The following is a 15,681-nucleotide window of genomic DNA, read 5'->3' on the forward strand; positions in this document are numbered from 1 at the left end:
GCCCTTCTTTCAGCCAGGTCTCGGCAATAGCAATAACGTCATAATTCCATTTGTCAACCTGTGCCTGTTGTTCACCAATCTTATTAACCGCACTCTGTTCATTCACATATATGCATATTATCCCTGATTTAGGTCTTTTTACTTTCCCCTTACTCTGACCCCATTTAATGACTTACTGTTGCCTACTCTTATTCTATCAAACTCTCCACGTGTTCTATTTCCCTAGATACTACTCTCTGATATATTCTCCATATCAGTTAATACATCTGTACTTCCCACTGCCAGTTTTCCTCCTCTCCACTCTGAATTTCCCCATATGTTCCCAACCTCCTGTCAATCTAGTTTAAACCCTCCCCAACAGCACTAGCAAATCTCCCTGCAAGGACATTAGTCCCAGTTCTGTTAAGGTGTAACCTGTCCTCCTTGTACAGGTTCCACCTGCCCCAGAGCCGATTCCACCGGTCCCAATGCCTCAGGAATCTAAAGCCCTACCTTCTACTCCATATGTTGAACTGCTCAATCTTCCTATTTTTATGCTCACTAGCATGTGGCATTGGGAGTAATCCTGAAGTTACTGCTCTCAAGGTCCTGCCTTTTCATTCCCTTCTAGCTCCTTAAATGCTGCTTTTAGGGTCTCATCCCTTTTCCTGCCTGTGTCATTGGTCCCAATGTAGACCATGACCTCTGGCTGTTTACCCTCCCCCAAAAGAATGCCCTGCAGCTGCTCTGAGACATCCTTCGCCCTGGCACCAGGAGCAACATACCATGCTGGAGTCGCATCTACAGCTGCAGTAACGTCTGTCTGCTCCCCTAACAATGGAATTCCTTGCTATTATAGCATTTCCACTCTTTCTCCTCCCCTCCGTGCAGCAGAGTCACCTGTGGTACGCTGAAGAAGGGTCATATGGACTCGAAACGTTAACTTCGTTTCTCTCTCCACAGATGCTGTCAGACCTGCTGAGTCTTTCCAGCATTTTCTGTTTTTGTTTCAGATTTCCAGCATCCGCAGTATTTTGCTTTTATCTGTGGTGGCACAAACATGGCTCTTGCTACAGTCCTCTGAGGAACCTGCACACTCACCAGTATCCAAAAAGGTTAGAGAGCAAGATATGTCGGGGGATTCCTGCACTATCTGCCGATTTCTCTTAGATAGTCTGGTGGTCACCCATTCTCCTTCTGTCTGTGTACCTCTTACTCTTAGCTGCAATGTGTCCACTTCTCCAAACGCGCTATCCACGCAATCCTCAGCCTTGCAGATGCACCACAGTGACTCAGCTGCTGCTCAAGTTCTGCGACATGGAGCTCAAGTTTCTGCAGCTGGTGATACTTCCTGCAGATATAGTCATCAAGGGCACTTTGTGCCTGCACAACTTCATACATCCCGGAGGATGCACATCACATGGTCGAGCTGCACTGACATACCTTAAACTTTATATAAAAAGTGTTTACTACAGAATGTTATAATATATTAACTCACCTGTCACTCCCCAATTGTCTACTCTGTGCTGAGGCAGTTAAGGCCTATACATAACAACCAATCAACTTATGGGGCTCCTGTGATGTCACTTTTAGATTTAATCTGTAAACTCCCAGCTCTCTCTCTCTCCTCTGCTTAATGGGCTCTCTCTCCGAACTCCCGCTGCTTTCTGGGCTTTCCCTGTAGCAAAGTTAACAGCCAGCTACTGGAGGCTGAGGTAAGGTAGAAAATTAAAGGATCACCTCCTTCCCTCTTCATTGAACTCCCTCACTCTCCAAACTCCAACTTAATGCTGTAATGCATCCAAAGTAGCACTCCGGTGCAGACAAAAAAAAACACTGAAGAAGGCCTGTTTTTATGCTCCCTGATTCAAGCTGCTGCAAACCGGTTTAAGCCAGTTATCTAATTAACTGGCGGTAGCTCCAAACAGAGCCTGTATACCCCTGACTTATAGCTGGACTAGACATCAACTTTTCCCACCCCAAAAAGCAACGTTTCTTCAATTTAGCAATTAACTAAAAGACTAGACTTTGGATAGAAATTAACCCTTAAATCAGATTAACCCTTAAAATTCCCTCATTCACCAAACTCCAATTTAAGCACTCTAATGCACACAAAGCAGCACTCCAATGCAGACAAATAAAAGTTGGTGTGAATTTCACCTGTTCTTTAGGAATAAAACAGGCACAACGTGAATCAATTTCTGAGTGCAAGGGCCTGCAAGTAATCTGTGACAATGGCAAGGCCACCATATTGGTCCTCACTTAGGTGTCCCTGGCATCTGCCTAAAATCAACACTGAAATCAATTGAAATGTGCAAAGAGAGGTCCTGCACCTGTTTTCAAACCTCTGCAAGGTGGCTAAAAAAATTGGAGGGAATGTTTTCTTTTTATTTTCTCTTCTGTGGAGTTGCAGGAATGTTTACCCAACATCTCACTCCACACGATGTAAAGTCAGGATGTGCAGTTCGCCAAGGTCTCCATTCACCCACCAGTTTAAACAACTGTTCACTACTTACCCACAATAAAGCCCCCAGGCTTGTTCTCATCCCTTTTCTGGCTATTCCATTCCCAGTTCTGAAACACTGCGCTCCATGCCCACCCTATTCTTCATCTCTCCTCCTTCACCCAAGCCCCAGTTTTCATTTCACCCCCTGCAAAGCTCAGAGCTCCAAAACACTTCCAAGTGCCCCGATCGGTATCCCAACCCCTGAAAAAGTATCAGCACAGTCCCATATAGAAGTTAATAGGATGTTTTTAAATTATTTAAGATGATAACTGTACCAGGAAAAAGCTCAAGGTTGTGATATAATCCCAAGCTTTGGGTGACTCTCATAATCAATCTTACTTGGCTTTCATAATTGACGTTTCACCTGAATAACTGAGCTGCATTACAGCCTTGCAATTCTTCCCTAACCTTCTCAAGGGCATTTAGGAATGGGCAACAAATGTTTGCCAGCAACAGCAACATCCCATGAAGGAATATTTTAAAAATTCTAACTTGAAATCTTCCAATGTTTTAAAAAGTTAAACTGGGAGACTGCACAGCACCAGGGATATTTGCTGCAATACCTATAAAACTTTTTAACTGCATGCAGTGTCATGAAGTGTTTCTTGCCAAGTAATTAGGTATTGTTACACTTGGATCGTCTTTATTTGTGAAGTTTTAAAGTTAACAATTTGTGATTAGTTTGAGGGAACAATATTATGCTTTCAGTGGGAAGAATTCTACCTTTTATCAACTAAATGTTATATTCAAAACACCACTTATAAAATCTACAGAGGGACATTGGGCGAGTTCTTAAAAATGTCTATTCACAATAAAATCATCTGGGTTAAGACAGTACAAGGATGTGTTTACATCATTTAGATCCAAAAAGAAAGTTTAGAGGAAGAGTTTTTATCTTTACCTCGCTTCTCAATGACTTGACAAAGCCATGCAGAGATACAGGAGACACGGGGGGCAGCTCCCACATGTACCCCTACGCCACCAATCTATAACTTGCCACCATCTCTCCCAACATCAGCACAACTTTAGTGGTTATAAACTGTTTGCTCAACATCTAGACTTGGAAGAGCTGCAATTTCCTCAAGCTGAACATGGGGAAATCAGCCTCTTCACATTTAGTCCCAGTCACAAAGTCCCTGCCTTCGCCAACAGATTCTATCCACCTCTTCACCTACTGTCATGGATTGAAAGCAAGCTGTTCAAAACCTCAGTGCCCTATGTGACCCTGAGCTGAGCCTCCAACTTTATATCCGCCCCATCACATAGACCACCTACTCCCATCTCTGTGCCATCACCCATCTCCACCCTGCCTCAGTCCATTACCGCCGAAACCCTTACCCATGTTGATTCCATCAAACTCAAGTGCTGCAATGCTCTCATGGGCAGCCTTCCACTTTCTGCAAACATAAGCTTATCCAAAGCTCTGCTGCCATGTCTTGTTCCACACTAAGTCCTGATGAATCATTGCCCCTATGCTTGGTTGCAACATCTCAAATTTTACATTCTCATCCTTGTGTTGAAATTCCTTCACTGTCCCAACCCTCCCCATCTCTGTAACCTACTTCAGTACTAAAACCATCTCCCACCCATCCCACCACCAAAACAACTCCACCCAATAAGGGCATTCTGCATTTACTCTCTCATCCCCACCACTGTTAGCTCTATTTTCTGCCACCTAGGTCCCATGCTCTGTTATTCCATCCCCAAACAGTGTACCTTTCTCCTCTAAGACCATCCTCTAAAACTAGCCTCTGACCAAGCCTTTAGTCACCTTACTCAGTATCATTTTTTCACTTCGCATTCTATGATCCCAGCTGATGCTACTACTGGAAAAGCCAAATCTCAGGGTGGAACCCAGCTTGATAGATCCTAACTTTTTTTTTTCAGATACATGGAGAGTTGTTACTGAACAGAGTCACGGGGTCAGCTGATGAACCTTTAAAAAAAAAATAAAATATTTATTAAACAAGAAAAGATGAACTATATTACAGTACTCCTTCGCCCAGGTACACAAGGATAACACAAGTTACAAAAGCTATCTTGTACTCTAATGCACGCAATAAGTACATGCTCCATGTAAACCAATAGGTGACTTGTGGTCAGACACGCCACATTCTGAAACGAAGTGACAGATGCCATGGATCTCCCCTCAACCACCCACCCCCCACCCCCCACGCTTGTCACACCATGAGCCAACCAGTCTCACTGAACTCAGACTTTCACACGAGGGTTTCCAAGCTCCACTCTCCAAGAACTCGCTTTGGAATCTTCTCCCAAACTGATACTTCCTCTCATATGCCTTCTGCAAGGATTCACTTCCAGGGTTTCGAACTTTCCTTCCGATGATCACCACGTGCACTCAAGCTTTCTTCTGCATACTCATTCTCAAATGTTCAGCCGTGTCAACAGAACACCACTGCTTCATGTGTTCACAGTAAAGAGTTACACACTTTCAGCTGTCCCCTTGGGTCTTCCTTTCTGCTCCTTACTTTCACATTCACAGAACAGGGTCTTTTCCAGATTCCTGTCCTTGTTCGTTGACTAGACTGTCCTCTTTGGACCTTTCCTGTTCCACTCCCCTGGATTTGGGGGCTTTCTTCTGTAGTTTCTGGAACCTGCTTCTTCAGTTTCCTCTCCTGTCCAGCTTCCCCTGGCTGGCTTCAACTTTAGTTTGGGGCTTGCTATCTGTTCCTCTGCTGTCCAGCCTATCTGGAATCCTGGCTTCAACTGAGTTTTGATTTGGGACTTGCTATCTGTCCCTACGCTGCGACGGCTTCCAACTGAACACAAATTGCTTTCTACTGAACTGAAACCCTTCTACTCTGTGGGGCCTGTTGCTAGGCAACAGCAGTTTTTTCTACTCTTGTTTTAACTTTCCTAAACCACTACGCCACCCCCCCCACCCCCCACTTGAAAACACAGCTTTCCATTTCAAGGGTCATAAAACTCATTAGAAATGTAGGTATACAAACAGAGCATTAGACTTGCTGTCTCCACTCAAAAATGAAACTATATCCCAGGTTTTAACCCACAAATAGAAAAAAATGAATTTAACCAACATTAGATTTTCTGACACATTTTTTCCCAAGAGTTTCCACTGAAGATTCACTTTTCTCCCTACAGCAACCTATTTTCTCAGTCTTTCTGATCTGTGCTAATTACGTTGTATTATCAGTTTCCTTATTACAAACGCTACAGAAACAATGGAAAAAGTGCAAAGATGGTTTACAAGGATGATACCAGAACTGAGAGGGTACAACTTTGGTTACTGCTCTCTTCCCTAGAAGACAGAAGCCTGTGCGGTAGCCTGAAAGAAATCTTTAAAGTTAGGTAGGGATTTGATGAAGCAAATGTACAGATGAGGTCTCCACTTTTGGGGTAGTCCAGAACTAGGGGTCATAAATGTAAGATAGCTACTAATAAACCAACAAGGAATTCAGAAGAAACTTCATTGTGCAGACAGTTGTGAGAATGGGAAACTCATTACTACAGAGGGGTAGTGATGCAATTAAGGGAAAACTAGCTAAGTATATAAGAGAGAAAGGAATAGAAGGTTACGCTGGCGGAGTGAGATGAGTAGGGTGATAGGAGGCTCATGTGGAGCCTGTTTTGGTGCTGTAACTTCTATGTAATGTGGTTAGCAGGGACCAATCAGATCCAATAATCATATTCCACACTCATTCTATGCTTCCACATAATTTTGTCATTATCATTGTATCTATTCCTTTTTCGCTGCCACTTTCCCAAATTCTCTCTCCATCAGTGTTCCCACCTCATTGTGTCACCCATTCTGCATGCTTCTCACATACTAATTTCCCTTTCAGCATGTATCTCACTTTCTTTCCTTTAAACTTACTTCCCACAAAAGCAGGAACCACATACTAGGCTCAAACATAGCAATAGTTTAATCTCCTCCTGAGTACAAAGCCATAGCTCTCTATGCACCCTTCTCAAAAAAACCCTTCAAATGATGAACCACTCCCACCACCATTTTGGGCATCATTTCCAAAGCCCACCTTCTGTACCAGTTTATTTTCCACTCTTGATTTAGAAAGTTGCAAAGTGGATTTGCAAGTATAGGAAGAGTGCACATCTATCCCAACAGCTCCTTCATAGAATCACAGTAAGGGAGCAGTCAAAATGCAAATAGAAAACATCTCCTACCCAGCCACACAAGTAGTTTCTTAGTAATACAGGGGTTTTAGATGTCAATATTTGTGATGCATATTTAATTACTGATTAATTCAATTCATCAGAATTGAGTCCATGGAGGTTGGCAGGAAGCGGCCACAACATACATGTATGAGCAGAGTCCAGAGTCAGTGAGTGACAGTGGCAGACGTCAGGTCAAGGAAAGAGACTGCAGAGGGAGGCAAAAGTGGTGGATGTTATACTCCAGAAAGTCAGCTGGTAGAAGATAGAACTGGAGCCAATTTTTACTCACTTCTATAAGCATTTATTTACAGAGTTACATATTACAAGCAAGCACCTTCTAATCACACCACTACAGTATCATGCTGTGTCCATTTATAGTGATACAAGTAAATCCTCGGTTCTTATCCACCACCTGCATACAATTTTTTGTTATTCTTTCATGGGAAATGGGCATCGCTGGCTGGGCCAAACTTTGTCCTGGATGTTGAGCTTCTTGAGTGTAGTTGGAGGCAAGCGGAGAGTATTCCAGCACACTCCTGACTAATGCCTTGTAGATGGTGGACAGGCTTTAGAGAGTCCAGATGATGAGTTGCTCACCGCTGAATTCCCAGACCCTGACCTGCTCTTGTAGCCACAGTAGTTACATGGCTGATCCAATCAGCTTCTGGTCAATGGTAACCCCAAGTTGTTGAACATAATTAATGTACAATTAACAGTGCACAGTTAGTAAACATTAGGCCAGGGATGCCCAAACCACAACTCCCGGTAGGATGACAGGACAAAATTTTGGGGTTGCAAGGTCTGAGATCGTAACAGTGGCTGTGGAGCATTCTAATCGGGACTCTTACAATGGGCCACTTTAATAGAATTACAATCTCCGGTGTACTCCGTACTCAGACTCTGGCTGGACATTGCAGGGTCTGCTAGCCTCCATTTTGCCGCATTGAGTTTGATCCAGTGGTATTCACTATGCCGTCATTGGGAGACAGCCAGTGCGACGGGCCACATAGTCAGTTTTGTATGTACAAGTTGAGCCATGGAGTCTTTGACAAAGGATTGTAACTCAGAGCACGCATGCTGTCTTGCTCCACATATAAATGCACAAAAATTAAATAGTATACCCCCAAAGCACAGGCGGTTAAAATTCAGGCTGCAGTGTATGCCAGAGGCACCCCACCACCTCCCTCCCCAGCCCCGCCTGCTCGCCACCTCCCGCCCGCTCTCCCCAGGCCCCGACTGCTTGCCCCCTGGACCCCCGGCCTCCCCGGCCCCACTCGCGCCCCCAGCCCCGCCTGCTCGCCCCCACCCGCTCACCCCCCAGTCCTGCCCGCTTGCTCCCAGCCTCCGCAGCGCCGCCTGCTCGCCCCTGGCCCCACCTGCCTCCCTGATCCTGCCGCTCGCTGCCTCCCTCCATGACTTTCTACCAGCCCTTGCGATAGCAGGCAAATCATGACTGCATGAACACCCCTTCTGTTAGCAGTGTGATGATAGGCTCTTGACAGGGCTCACCATTTTAGGGATTCAATGATCATATCCAAGTTAACACAGTTAGGAGATGCAGAAATGGTATCTTAATACATCTAATTTCTTAAGAGCCATGTACACCAGCACACTACATCACATGAAGCCTTGGCCAATCTGACAGCAATGCAATTAACACTGAATTCCTCCACTCTGGTCTCACTGCAGGGTTACGTCAATTAAAAAGCATTAAAATAGGGTCACACTGGGAAAGAGTTTGGGTAGCACTGCATTAGGCAATGCTGAAATACTCCTCCCTTAAAGTATCTCAAATTCAGCAGCAAGCTTTGGCAAGCTGGGGGGTAATTGGCTCCTAGCCACCCTATCACCAAGACATGAATGATCACAGGATTACTACAGACCAGTGAGATGTATGAAACAGTAAGATACCCTGCTAATAAAAACAATAACAAAAAAACTGCGGATGCTGGAAACCCAAAACAAAAACAGAATTACCTGGAAAAACTCAGCAGGTCTGGCAGCATCGGCGGAGAAGAAAAGAGTTGACGTTTCGAGTCCTCATTACCCTTCGACAGAACTTGAGTTCGAGTCCAAGAAAGAGTTGAAATATAAGCTGGTTAAAGGTGTGTGGGGGGAGCGGAGAGAAAGAGAGAGAGAGAGAAGTGGAGGGGGTTGGTGTGGTTGTAGGGACAAACAAGCAGTGATAGAAGCAGATCATCAAAACATGTCACCAACAATAGAACAAAAGAACACATAGGTGTTAAAGTTGGTGATATTATCTAAACGAATGTGCTAATTAAGAATAGATGGTAGGGCACTCAAGGTATAGGTCTAGTGGGGGTGGGGAGAGCATAAAAGATTTTAAAATATTTAAAAATAATGGAAATAGGTGGGAAAAGAAAAATCTATATAATTTATTGGAAAAAAACAAAAGGAAGGGGGAAGCAGAAAGGGGGTGGGGATGGAGGAGGGAACTCAAGGCCTAAAGTTGTTGAATTCAATATTCAGTCCGAAAGGCTGTAAAGTGCCTAGTCGGAAGATGAGGTGTTGTTCCTCCAGTTTGCGTGGGGCTTCACTGGAACAATGCAGCAAGCCAAGGACAGACATGTGGGCAAGAGAGCAGGGTGGAGTGTTAAAATGGCAAGCGACAGGGAGGTTTGGGTCATTCTTGCGGACAGACCGCAGGTGTTCTGCAAAGCGGTCACCCAGTTTACGTTTGGTCTCTCCAATGTAGAGGAGACCATATTGGGAGCAACGAATGCAGTAGACTGAGTTGGGGGAAATGCAAGTGAAATGCTGCTTCACTTGAAAGGAGTGTTTGGGCCCTTGGACGGTGAGGAGAGAGGAAGTGAAGGGGCAGGTGTTCCATCTTTTGCGTGGGCATGGGGTGGTGCCACAGGAGGGGGTTGAGGAGTAGGGGGTGATGGAGGAGTGGACCAGGGTGTCCCGGAGGGAGCGATCCCTACGGAATACCGATAGGGGGGGTGAAGGGAAGATGTGTTTGGTGGTGGCATCATGCTGGAGTTGGCGGAAATGGCGGAGGATGATCCTTTGAATGCGGAGGCTGGTGGGGTGATAAGTGAGGACAAGGGGGACCCTATCATGTTTCTGGGAGGGAGGAGAAGGCGTGAGGGTGGATGCGCAGGAGATGGGCCGGACATGGTTGAGGGCCCTGTCAACGACCGTGGGTGGAAAACTTCGGTTAAGGAAGAAGGAGGACATGTCAGAGGAACTGTTTTTGAAGGTAGTATCATCGGAACAGATGCGAGGGAGGGAAAGGAACTGAGAGAATGGGATAGAGTCCTTACAGGAAGCAGGGTGTGAGGAGCTGTAGTCCAGGTAGCTGTGGGAGTCGGTGGGTTTGTAATGGATATTGGTGGACAGTCTATCACCAGAGATTGAGACAGAGAGGTCAAGGAAAGGAAGGGAAGTGTCAGAGATGGACCACTTGAAAATGATGGAGGGGTGGAGACTGGAAGCAAAATTAATACATTTTTCCAAGTCCCGACGAGAGCATGAAGCAGCACCGAAGTAATCATCGATGCACCGAAGAAAGAGTTGTGGAAGGGGGCCGGAGTAGGACTGGAACAAGGAATGTTCCACATACCCCATAAAGAGACAGGCATAGCTGGTACCCTGCTGAGACAGGACAGAGCACACTGGGGGATGCAAGACCACATGCTGCTAAGAGTTACCCTAATGATAAAAGTGTACACAATCATATGAACAAAACAAATTCCTTAAATTTAGAACTAAAAATAGAAACTTCAAAAACCAATCGGAAGTGAAAACGAAAAGTACAGCTGAGCAGGAACAAACCTGCAGGATTCTTTGGTTTGCCATCAGGATTGCTGCTTGTGGTTGATCCTGATGCTGCAGAACTCGACCCTATAGATGATGATGGGCAGAGGTTCTTCTTAACTTTGGTATTGTTGGTCAAAGTCAGTCCACCAGGTGCCCCAACCAACAGATCATCATTGCTCCTGCTCTTGCTCTGTTGTACAAAGAGAAACCACAAGGATAAAGTCACAATAAACTTTGATAGTGTTACCCAGGTTTGTCCCAGGGCAATTCCCAAAAGATAATGATGTACTGGCAGCAAACCCAATCACAATCATAAACGATCATCTCAAAAACAATGCCCATATGTTCAGACAACTTGATACAACTGGCCCAAGACAGTTGTGGAGCCCAATTATTGTGGGTACAACCACAATTTTGGTTCTAAGCAAAGGCTACCTGTAGTTACCTAGGTTGGAAAGGTTAACCCCTTCATCTCATCCTCCACCCAATCCCATAATGTAACGTCCAGTCTGGAAGTACACAACAGCAATGTTGGCTTTTAAATGTTTAAGAGAAATTCTGATAAAAGGTCATTGCCCTGAAACTATTTATTTGTATAAGGTGTTATCTATTAAAATTAGTACATGTGGCTAAATCAGTGTTACTCAAAAACACAAAAGGCTATTATGCAGGTACAAGCAAGTCATTAGGAAAGCTAATTTATTGCGAGGGAAATTAAATATAAAAGTAGGGAAGTTATGTTTCAGTTATACAGGACACTGGTGAGTCCACACCTGGAGTACTGTGTACAGTATTGGTCTCCTTATTTAAGAAAGGGTGTAAATGTGTTGACAGTGCAGAGAAGGCTTACTAGACTAACACCAGGGATGGGTGGGTTATCTTTTAAGGGAAGGTTGGACAGGCTAGGCTTCAAGGATAGGCTTGCATCTGCTGGAGTTTAGAAGAGTAAAAGGCGACTTGATTGAAACCTTTTAAGATCCTGAGGAGTCTTGAAGGGTGGATGTGGAGAGGATGCTTCCTCTTGCAGGAGAATCTAGAACTAGGGGTTACTGTTTAAAAATAAGGGGTCGCTCATTTAAGACAGATGAGGAAGAATTTTTCTCTCAGAAGGTAGTGAGATTTTGGAACTCTCTTCCTGAAAAGGCGGTGGAAGTGGAGTCTTTGAATATTTTTAAGGCAGAGGTAGATAGATATTTGTTACAAAAAGGGGGTGAAAGGTTATCAAGGGTAGGTGGGAGGTTGCAACCAGATCAGCCATGATCTTATTAAATAGCGGAGCAGGCTTGAGGGGCCGAGTGGCCTACTTCATATGTTGGTATGTACTGTAAGCACACCTGTGGTTAGTCAGCAACATCTATTCTTTACTTTTAAGAAGGTTCCTGTCCAGGCTTCCAATAGTTAAATTCTCATGATGTATAACATGGTTAACTAAAGGAAAGATAGCTTTTAATTGTTCGCTTTGTTCAACAGGGCAAGCATCTCATTTTCTGAATCAACAGCTCTTTCAAATGTCAAGTGGCATTTTAATCCTATTTTGTCAGATGCATTTACAGATGATTTTATAAAGCTCCTCCATTCTGTTGCAGGAAGGCACAAATTGCCATAGCCCAGAATTCAATACAAGGTTCTGAAATATCACCATGTGGTTGAGCTGCAACCCCTGAAGAGAGATTATTCATTCTTTTCAGCATACTGTTTTAATAGAAATCATGTTATAAAGTTTAAGGGATATTGTTCAAAATAAATGTGTTTCTGACATTCCAACCTGTTCTATTGCAAGTAAATGCATTGTTGTAATTAAAATGTCCAACCCTGAAGTTTGAAGCCAAGTTTCGTTCTCCAAAAGTCAAACTGCCCTGGAACATAACGTACTGATTCTCACATTTATTTTCTCTTGGAGTAAAAAAATCTGCAAAGGAAATCTAGTCTGCATTGGATTGTTTGCTGAGATTTTCCAAGTTATGCCAGGGTTTGTTGAACAGATGCCAGCACAATAAAAGCAACAATGTTGTTTATCTAGTATTTTCCCATCTGGTTTCAATAAACAAAAGCAAAACTGCCTAAAAAAAATGCTGTGATAAAAACAACTCTATCAATCACCTGAAACAAGATAGCTGCCAGAAAAGCTGGCTCAAAATTCTTCCAAGATTTACCAATACCCTTGTTATCCATTTGCAAAGACTCAGTTCAAGAATTGCAATTAACAGTACTGGAATGGTGTATGCTTGCTCAGTAAACCGTCACTCTTTCAGGCCACGCTATAATGGCAAAAATAGGACGGACCAAAAGAAGCATGTCTCTTTTGGAGTAGGAATCTCATTGTACAAGCTTCACAAAAGACTGGATCCCCAGGGTATTCCCCTTCACTCTCCCAATTTTCTGAGCTTGAAAATAGCTGGGATAAAAAAAGAGCAGCATCAAAAAGTGAAATCAGTGGCAGAGCTGCTCATTCAGTCACTGAAAAAGTCAAATTCAATTCCTATTACTCAAAATTGCAGTAATTTTATTGGTGTTTAGAGGTTCCATCTTTATCTTTCCACAAGTCCTGATTGGAGACATTGTCAGGCATGTAAGAGGAAGAAGAGAAAGAGAGGAGGGAGAAGTTTTTTTTCAATAACTATACTAATTTTTTTAAACTCTCAATAACTACACAACAGTCAGACTAATGTCAGTGGCGCAGAAAATGTTTAATTTGGACAACATTGATCACATAAAGTCATACTTAATAAATGAAAGTCAGCAGTGATTTGTTTTAAGCAAATCATGTTTGGCCAATTTTACTGAATTATTTGAAGAAGTATTGGAGAAGGTAGATGAAGGTAGTGCGTTTGATGTGCAAACGGACATTCAAAAGGCATCTGACAAAGTACCATGGGATAGACTTGTTGAAGCCCACAAGATTAAAGGGACAATGGCAGTATGGATAGGAAATTGGCTAACTGGTGAAATGTGTGGTGGGGAATGGCTGTTTTTCAGACTGGACAGATGTATACAATGGTGTCCCCTAGGGATCAGTATTGGAGCCACTCCAAAGCCTCAACTTTTTACAATTTATATAAATGACGTGGACCAAAGGTATGGTTGCTAAATTTGCTGATGACACAAAGATAGGTAGGAAAGTAAGTCGTGAAGAGGATATAATGAGGCTACAAAGGCTTCAGGATAGATAGGTTAAATAAGGCAACGATCTGGCAAATGGTGAGAGATTGCAGAGCTCTGAGATGCAGAGGGATCCATCTGGGTGTCCTAGTGCATAAATCACAAAGGTTAGTATGCAGGTACAGCAGGTACTTAAGAAAGCTAATTGAATGTTAGCATTTATTGCGAGGGGAATTGAATACAACAGAAGGGAGGCTATGCTCCATTTGTACAGGGCATTAGTGAGACCACATCTGCAGTATTGTGTACAGTACTGGTCTCCTTATTTAAGGATGTAAATGCATTGGAAGCAGTTCAGAGAAGGTTTACTAGACTAATACCAGGACTGGGCAGGTTGTCTGATGAGGAAAGGTTGGACAGGCTAGCCTGGTATCCACTGGAGTTTAGAAGAATAAGGACTGACTTGATTGAAACATATAAGATCCTGAGGGGTCTTGACAGGGTGGATGTGCAAAGCTTGTTTCCACTTGTAGGAGAATATAGAACAGGCCACTGTTTAAAAATAAGGGGTCGCCCATTTAAGACAGAGATGAGAAGAATTTTTTTCTCTCAGAGCGTTAAGAGTCTTTGGAACCCTCATGGTGGAAGCAGAGCTATACAGATGCTTGATAAGCAAGGGAGTGAAAGGTTATCGGGGTAGGTGGGGCTGAGTTGAGGTTACAACCAGATCAGCCGTGATCTTATTGAATGACAGCAGGTTCACAGGGCCGAATGGCCTTCTCCTGCTCCTAATTCATATGTATGTTCATATGCCTGCAGATGAGATGAAATTCTTAAATGTAGTAAACAATGAGGAGGATAGTAGCAGGCTTCAGGATGGCAGAGACTGGGCAGAAAGGGGCAGCTGCGTGGCAGATGAAATTTAATTCACAAATTATGAAGTGATTTTGGTAGGAGGAATGAGGAGAGGCAATATCAACTAAAAGGTAAAACTTAAAAGCAGAGGGATAAGGAGCAGAGATAGATGTGGGTGTATGTAATCAATATGATCAAGCTAAAAAAATTTCCAATAATTTATATTTTTTAAATATATTTTTCTTTTCCCACCTATTTCCATTATTTTAAAATGTATTTCCATCCATTGTTTCATCTCCACCTTTTAGCCTATTTTGATCCCTTCCCCCTAACGCACCCCCACTAGGGCTGTCACTTGCTCGTCCTGCTTTCTACCCTTAATGTCACCATTAGCACATTCCTTAGCTAACATCACCACCGTCAGCATCCCACTGTCCTTTTGTCTATGACACCTTTGGCAATCTCTTCTTTGCCTCTACTTATCACTGGCCCTCTATCCAGCTCTACCTGCCCCACCCCCCTCAACCAGCTTATATTTCACCACATTTCTATATTTCCTTAGTTCTGATGAAGAGCCATACGGACTCAAAACGTTAACTGCAAATGGTGTCAGACCTGCTGAATTTTTCCAGCTATTTTTATTTTTGTTTTTAAAAAAAAGCATATAGGATCCTGGACTTTATAGACAGAGACATAAGGTACAAAAGCAAAGATAGTATGTGGTTTAAGTGGTTAGGCTGCAGCTGGAGTACCTTAAATTCTGGGAAGAATGTCAAGGCCATGGTGAGGGTGCAGAGGAGATTTGCCAGAATAGTACCAGGGATGAATGACTTCAATTACGTGGTGAGAAGATGGGATTGTCCTCCTTCGAGGAGAGAAAGTTAAGGTGAGATTTAATTGAGGAGTTCAGAATAGTGAAAGATTTTGATCGCATGAATAAGGAGGAACTGTTTCCACAGGCAAGAGAGCTGGCAACCACAGAAGTGGATGAAGTATCGTGGGGGCCATTTTAGAGAGAGTGATAATAATATAGTTAGGTTTATGGAAAAGGACAAATCTAGAACAGGAGTGAAAGTTCTAAATTGGGGGAAGACAAATTTTACGAAGCAGAGAGGTGAGCTGGTGACAGTGGGCTGGATATAGCTATTAGAAGGGAAAACAGTGTCAACTCAATGGGAGATATTCAAAAGCAAGATTCTACAGGCACAGAGTAGACATGCCCCACGAAGAGAAAGGGTGGTACTGTCAAATCTAGAGCCCCCTGGTTATCCAGAAACATACAGGGTAAGATAAAGCAGAAA

At 43.4% G+C, this 15,681-nt stretch overlaps 1 protein-coding gene across 11 annotated transcripts in view; it reads right to left on the reverse strand.

Moving 5' to 3' along the window:
- Positions 1 to 15,681, reverse strand: part of specc1la (sperm antigen with calponin homology and coiled-coil domains 1-like a) — a 388,745-nt gene that overhangs the window by 282,173 nt on the left and 90,891 nt on the right. For all 11 annotated transcript variants that reach the window (XM_041202169.1, XM_041202167.1, XM_041202168.1 and 8 more), the window contains one exon: positions 10,442 to 10,616. In XM_041202169.1, coding sequence (XP_041058103.1) covers positions 10,442 to 10,616 — 175 coding nt within the window. The remainder of the gene's footprint in view (positions 1 to 10,441; positions 10,617 to 15,681) is intronic.

This window comes from Carcharodon carcharias, chromosome 13 (assembly GCF_017639515.1).
Source record: "Carcharodon carcharias isolate sCarCar2 chromosome 13, sCarCar2.pri, whole genome shotgun sequence".
Lineage (NCBI taxonomy): Eukaryota > Metazoa > Chordata > Chondrichthyes > Lamniformes > Lamnidae > Carcharodon > Carcharodon carcharias.